At 37.6% G+C, this 6,877-nt stretch overlaps 1 protein-coding gene across 2 annotated transcripts in view; it reads right to left on the bottom strand.

The window, feature by feature from the left end:
- The window catches only part of ctnnd2a (catenin (cadherin-associated protein), delta 2a), a 248,652-nt gene that overhangs the window by 93,865 nt on the left and 147,910 nt on the right, over positions 1–6,877 (bottom strand). The window contains exon 12 of one of the 2 annotated variants that reach the window (XM_051410973.1): positions 4,713–5,016. In XM_051410973.1, the coding sequence (XP_051266933.1) occupies positions 4,713–5,016 (304 nt within the window). Of the gene's footprint in view, positions 1–4,712; positions 5,083–6,877 lie in introns of both variants that reach the window. The other variant, XM_051410972.1, reaches the window with a different exon arrangement.

Genomic DNA, 6,877 nt, shown 5'->3' with positions numbered 1-6,877 from the left:
AACATGGTGAAAAATACATAGTTTTCTCCTAAACACGCACTACACACTTAGACAGACATTAACACACACACACACAGAGACACAACCCCTGCCCTCACTCAGAGTGTTCCTTGTCTCTAATTGCTGCTAACTCATTTAGCACTTCATGTTAGCTCAGCTAGATCCAATTACAGCAAAAGTAAGAAGTTTGAGTAGGAGACCATTTAACCTCATGGCAAAGAGAAATGTATGACATGATATCAAGCATATATAGAATGATATACAAATTAAAATGTAAGAAGTGAAAGACATTTTAATAGAACTCACAGTTGAAATGAAGACACTTTTTAAAACTATAAATAATATAATATAAATGGGAAGAGTAGAAGAAAACTTGATAGGACAATGACAGGATATTGATGAAGTTCATATGACACTAATGCCAGACCAACAGAAATGTGCAATTGCATCCTGCTTAGGGTATAATCATGTCATTTATATGCTATTTACATTCAGCTGCAAAAATACTTTTAAACCTATTTGAAGACATTTTTGTTGTATTCAGTGAAAGTAAATACTGTTCACTTCACTTATATGTCCAGAGTCAAACATTTAGGGGGATCTATTGGCAGACATGGAATATAATATAGTTTTCATTAGTGTATAATCACCTGAAAATAAGAATTGTTGTGTTTTCATTACCTTTGATATGAGCTGTTTTTATCTACAAAGCTGATCCTCTTCTATGGATGTTGCCTTGTTGAACTGGCATGTTTCTACGGTAACCCAGAACAGGCAAACCTAACACTGGCTCTACATAGGGCCTTTCGCATTTTGCAGTCGCCATACTTTCTCCTACACACTTGGAAGGCTGAACTGTATTCAAATGGTTGCAATCTGCAACTTCACCACGAGATGCCACTGAATCCTACAAACTGGTCCTTTATTGTCTTCCATTATACTAATTACAAATGCCAAACTATAATCAATATTGCTTAACATGCCTGAATTTAGCAACAGTTATAAACTGTCTATAAGTATATGTGTTTGTACATATATAAAATGTATCATATGTCATAAAAGGTAAATTTGGGTGGAAGTTCTGATATTGACTGACATTTACTGTAAGTACTTTTAGGTGTCTGTGTAAATTGTCTTTGTAGTTGCAGTCAGACCAACGTGGTCATATTTACAGGGCTACAGAATGTGTGACTATAAAAAATTGGTTATAAAAAACTAAATAACTTAACTAACATTAATAAAAGTAAACAACACGCTCAATCTAAAGCATTTTCACAGGCTCCAGCTAGTAAAGTCTGAATTTTAAAATAGTCATGAATAACTTTGTAATTTTTAATTAAATAAGGTTTTATTGAACTCTGCAGGGGGCATTCAACACACAAAAGAGCCCTGAAAAATAATGTAACCGTGTACAAAATGGCTGCATTTCTTTAATAGTGGCTGCGTGAGTTTTGTCTAAAATAAAGTGTAACAGGAGGAAAAACAAGATGTCTTTCTGCTTCTGTGTACATACAGTATATGAAGCTTAAAGCCGTAAGGGAAACAAACTGATCTCTTATGTGTACTTGTCCAAACGACAAAGTGTGTTAATGACTCCAGTGGGCCAATAATAAAACACTTTCTTGCAAGTACAGTAAAGATAATAGTTTGTGTATGTGTCTGAGGGTGTTTGTAGACAAAATGTATTTCCTAAACCAGCTTCTACATTATCTACAGAGCCTCAATTTTAAAGGTTAACAAAGTTATAAGAAAAATCTGAAATTGAGCCCGCTGTGGCTATAGTTGCTTTTTTTGTAAATAACATGCAGCTAGTTTACTCCCCACCCAGTATTTGTCAGTTCTAGATGGAAATAAATGACAAAAGGGTGTGTTGATCAGCTATGTTTCCAGAGTTTCTATCAGTTTTTCATCAAGAAAAGACTATTATAAAAATGTTTTGAAAATCAGAGTCTCACATGGGTGTGACGTGAATAGCAGCTATGCCCACATGACCTCAATATTAGACTGTGACTGAGACTGCCATGACTCTGTTTTCATGAAACACAAACAAATAAAAAGGTAGATAAAACTACATAAGTGTTATATGCAATAAACAGTGTCTAATTTTGACTAAACTGGTGCAATTAGCTTTATTAGTTTCCACTGCCTTTGTTCAAGCAGATTAAACAGCAAAAGCACCAACGGTTTAAAAGCTGTCTTCCATATTGCACAGTAATGAACAGGCAGCAAAGAAGCAAAATAGCATGAAAACTAAATTTGATCACAGTTATATAAATAGATTAATACATTTGAAGGATTATCCCTTAATGAGCATTCAAATTTGATGCTCTCTGATGTGAATGAGATTGTATTTTTTCCTTCTTCTTCTTCTTCTTCTTCTTTTCACTATGTATCACCATGATCTTCCTCTTCCAACTGATTTCATGTAGCCAAACCTCAGTGACTGCACTATATGTGTTTGTGTGTGTGACACAGCAATCTATGAGGCTGTTCCTTATCTTGGTGACCTGTGTTCACCTCTTGCTTCTTCTCACTACAGCATCTCTTTGAAAAACTTATTTCCACCTACTGTTGCAACTGTTTATATTGTTGCTGTGTCTAACTGGCTTGTATATTACCACTTTGGCTCTTATTGAATTCAGGAAGAATTTTCTGTGCACACAAACAACATAGTACAGACAACAAACTGCAAACAACAAAGGCTTCACAAACTTGTGTGAAAATAAAAAAGTTTTACTTTTTACAAAGATAAAAGCCAAAATGGTCTTCCATGCTTCAGAGTCACTGTGTTATTTTACAGTCAATAACCGAACACAGGAAATAAAAAAAAGTATTCTGTTTCATTTGCAAAATTAAATCCAACCTATAAATGATTTTTTTTATTGAGCAGGAACATTAGAGATAATTTGTGTTTGTGTCAAACAAGACAGCAATTTTGAGCCAGTCAATCAGTTCATATTAATAATAAACCATCATGGTCTCATTATAGGATATTTCATACAACTTCACAATATTGAAGAATCTTGAAGATGATTGTATGTTCATCTTTTGTTTTAAATAATTCCCTCCTATCCTCTTGCTCTTATTCTGTCATCTCCTTCACTGTCTCTCTCACCCATTCTTTCTCTCTTGCACACAGTCCCTGTCTCCCTCTCCTATGATTGACAGCTGCTGCTGAGACTTGATCCACACAAGTCTCAGTCCCTCTCACTCTGTAATTAAAGGAATTATACATCAAGGGTCCTATGAAATATATATAAATAAAGAGGGGAGAGTGAGCTTTGCTTAATTGCGGAGACAAGAGGATGGAAGTGATCACAGCCCAGTAGGACTCTTTTACACACAGCATGACACCCAGGGAGGCGAAATGGAGCTTCTAAAACAACCGGTGAGTGGCTAGAGAAACACTGTCTTTTATTACTTGTTTTTTCTTATCATTTATTTGGTTTGCTTTTTAATTGAGTTCCAATGCTGTGGGCTCAGACAGTCATCTGGCATAAAAGTTGATCCCGGCTCAACTTTGGCCCCAACGCAATATGACATCATCCACCGACATAGTGATCCAATCAAATATAAGCAAGAGCACATTCCTGGTGCATTATTTTGAAAGGTAAACATGCTGTTTACCTCTCAACTGTCTAGACGGTAGATAAAATGATTGTTGTTGACGTGAACATTGTGAGAGTTGTAAAATCCTTCCTCACAGTGTTATAAATCCCTGTGCAGTATTTTTATCTTACTTACTTATATCTGATAAGCCATCAAACTTATGAAACCCTTAGTCAAACCAGCCTTCCTGGATTGTATTTCATCCTCACACCAGTACCTGAAGCAACATGCCCCCATCAACACAGACCCACGGTTTTCATGCACTGCTGTTTTCAGCACACTCAATTTTAGAGAGAAACCAGTGGAGTGTGGTGGTGATTGAGTGTTATCTTTGGCTGGCTATCAGCAAGTTATTCTAATGCATACTCTATAGTGATATATAGATACCAATATTAGCGAGAAATTAGTGTAGTAGATCCCTACCGATGTAGTGCTGACATACATGACAAAAAAGACCGTTTTAGCAAAATGTAAAGGTTATTAAATGAAAAACAAACTATGATTTCCTGCTGCAATGTTCTCATTCTACAAAAAGGAATAATTTAGAACATATTTAGATACTGACACATGGTTGCAAAATATGTACTGTTTGTATATGTGTGTTTAGCCTCAGCTGTGATTCATCAATATGATACAAAGCCAGGTTAAAAGTAAGTGATATTTAAATAGTTGTAAGTGTGTGAGATGTGCTGATCGATAAGCACTCACAGTTAAATTGTGGAATCACACAGGTCAAAGAATCTCAGAGGATGGACGACTTTACTATGATTATGACTGAAATATTGTAATACAAAGCATCAGACTATGGAATCTGGATTGGGATGTGGATGTGACGTCTGATATCCAATGAGTGAATTACGTTTGGATTGGTCCCAACTCTAGTGTGGAGTCAGTGAATGAATGCAAGTCACCGCAATGTCCTCACAGTAATACAAGTTTATGTGTTTATGTCTTTGCATTCTTACAAAACTTCTTAAATCCTCTCACACACCAACACATGGATTGTTTGTCACAAGTGCCCTTAATCATCACATTGTGGTCCAACAAAACACATACACACCTGTACTCATGCACACACACCACACAAACCCCTTTCATCCTACCTGGGGTCTTTCTGAATAGAGTCGATGGAAGGTGAACGTTGTAGGCTGCCTTCTGGTGGCAGGGCTGGTCCAGACTTGCTGTAGGGCGATTCCACCACTGAGGGGCAGTACTGCAGGGTGCGGTAAGGGTCCGCCACATAGGGGTCTGAGCCATACAAGTCTCCGCCACCACCTCCGCTTGAGGTGTAGCCTGGTCCCACTGTGGCATAGTTGTTGGTCCCGCCACGGCTGTAGTTTCCTGTCCCTGTGCCGTGACTTCCTGTGCGCTGCAAAGGGGCGGAGTCGACACCAGGGGAAGAGGGAGCTATGGTGGGAAAGTAGGGACAGAGGACATAACTTAGGATCTGGTCATGGACACGTTGGGGCAGGTCTACAGGGCAGAGGAGGGGGCCGAAGGAGAAGAGGAGAAGAGGCAGAAATGCAGACAGAAATGAACAGGTTGTTGGGAAAAGACAAACATGTCTCCATATGGATGGATAAATATTGGGCCAATTAAGGGCCAATGTTTAACAGAGGGAAGGATGGAAGAGAGAAAAGAGAAAAATCGTCAAATGTTGAGCAGACAAAAGTTGAGATCATTTTACTGACTGCTGAAATCAAAAGACAAAAAAGCCATGTGATTTTTTTTCCTTAACAATGCAGACAAATTATGATACAATAGTTATTTTTAAAAAAAGTAGATTTACTTAGAAAATAATAAGACCAACTTAGCAATAGTTATTTTCCTACATGAAGCACAGTAGCATAGTAACACCTCTCTTTACAAAAACAACAAAAAAAAAAAAACAAGGGGTTTATAAAAATTTCTAGCTTTCTCACCAAAATACCCCTCCTCCCCCCCCTCCCCAAAAAAAAAAAAAAAAAAAATTTTCTCCTAAACCTTTTTTTGGGTAAAAAAAAGAAAAAAAAAAAAAATTTTCCCCCAAAAAAAAACCCCCCCTGGAAAAAAAAAAAAAAAAAAAAAAAAAAAAAAAAAAAAAAAAAAAAAAAAAAAAAAAAAAACTTTTTTATAAAAAAAAAAAAAAAAAAATAAATTTTTCTCAAAATTAAATAAACACAAAGGGAGCCGGGGCTCTTCCCCTCCCCCCCCCCCCCTTTTTTTTCGGGGGGGGGGTGGGATAAAAAAAAAAAAAAAAAAAAAGGGGGGGGGGGTGTTTTTTCCGGAAAAAAAAAAAAAAAAAAAAAGGGGCCATCTCATCTGTCATTAGGACCAAGGTATGTGTACACAGAAACACGCACATGCAAAACACCATAAATGTGTTCTTTTGGCAGTACAAAATAAATCACAGAGCCTTGAAATCAATATGTGGCCATGTGGCTGACTGGGGCCTAACACAGGCCAATGCGCCTCCTCTTACAAAGAGAATTAGCCTTTAAAACGTGGCTGTATGGCAAAGTGTGCACAAACCAGAACACACACTCAACATATACGCATGGGTCAGAAAACAGGCATTTCCATGCATCTCATAAAACACATATGAGTGGGAACACATATAAACGTACACATTTACACAGTATGTAAACCTACACACACATAAACACTGAATCAAAGGAAAGGAATGGAAGTTGTGTGAATGTGAGTGTGTGCGCTAAGGTTGAGTGGCTCATCGTTATGTGACCAACAAACTTGCTCTTTAGCGTTGTCTTGAGTGGTGGCATTTACTTGACCTTCACAACCCTCTTATCTCTCTCTTTTTCACCTCTCCCGCTCACACACACACACACACACACACACACGTCTGATCTGCCCCCCGTATTTAGTACATGAGGCAGATTAAACCAATCCTTAACAACCATTTTCCAAAGCTCTTATTTAAATTCTTCTCACCAAATCTGGTAAACTCCATTAGTCTGCCCACCAGAGGCACAAGGAACCTTTTGAATGATGTAACTACATTAACATATTTTCATTTCCTAACTCTAAAATCAAATTAACAAAAATCCTTTGCCATCCAGACAGTGAAAAATCCAACTTTCAGACTTTGCCATGCAATGCCCATAAGGCTAAAGGCTGTGTGAGCTCTTCTCCTGATGCCCCAAATTTGACAAAGATCCAAAGAATTAGGCAGGGAAAGAGAAACAGTGAGAGAGCCTGGGAACAAGAAGAGAAACAGCTGAGAGATGAGACATGGAGCTGCAGTTTAGAAAAGAGCCAAACCAGGGCA

The sequence above is a fragment of the Dicentrarchus labrax genome, unplaced genomic scaffold (assembly GCF_905237075.1).
Source record: "Dicentrarchus labrax unplaced genomic scaffold, dlabrax2021, whole genome shotgun sequence".
Classification (NCBI taxonomy): Eukaryota; Metazoa; Chordata; class Actinopteri; family Moronidae; genus Dicentrarchus; species Dicentrarchus labrax.
The sequence above is the reverse complement of the archived record's forward strand: the minus strand, read 5'-3'. Positions and strand labels throughout refer to the sequence as shown.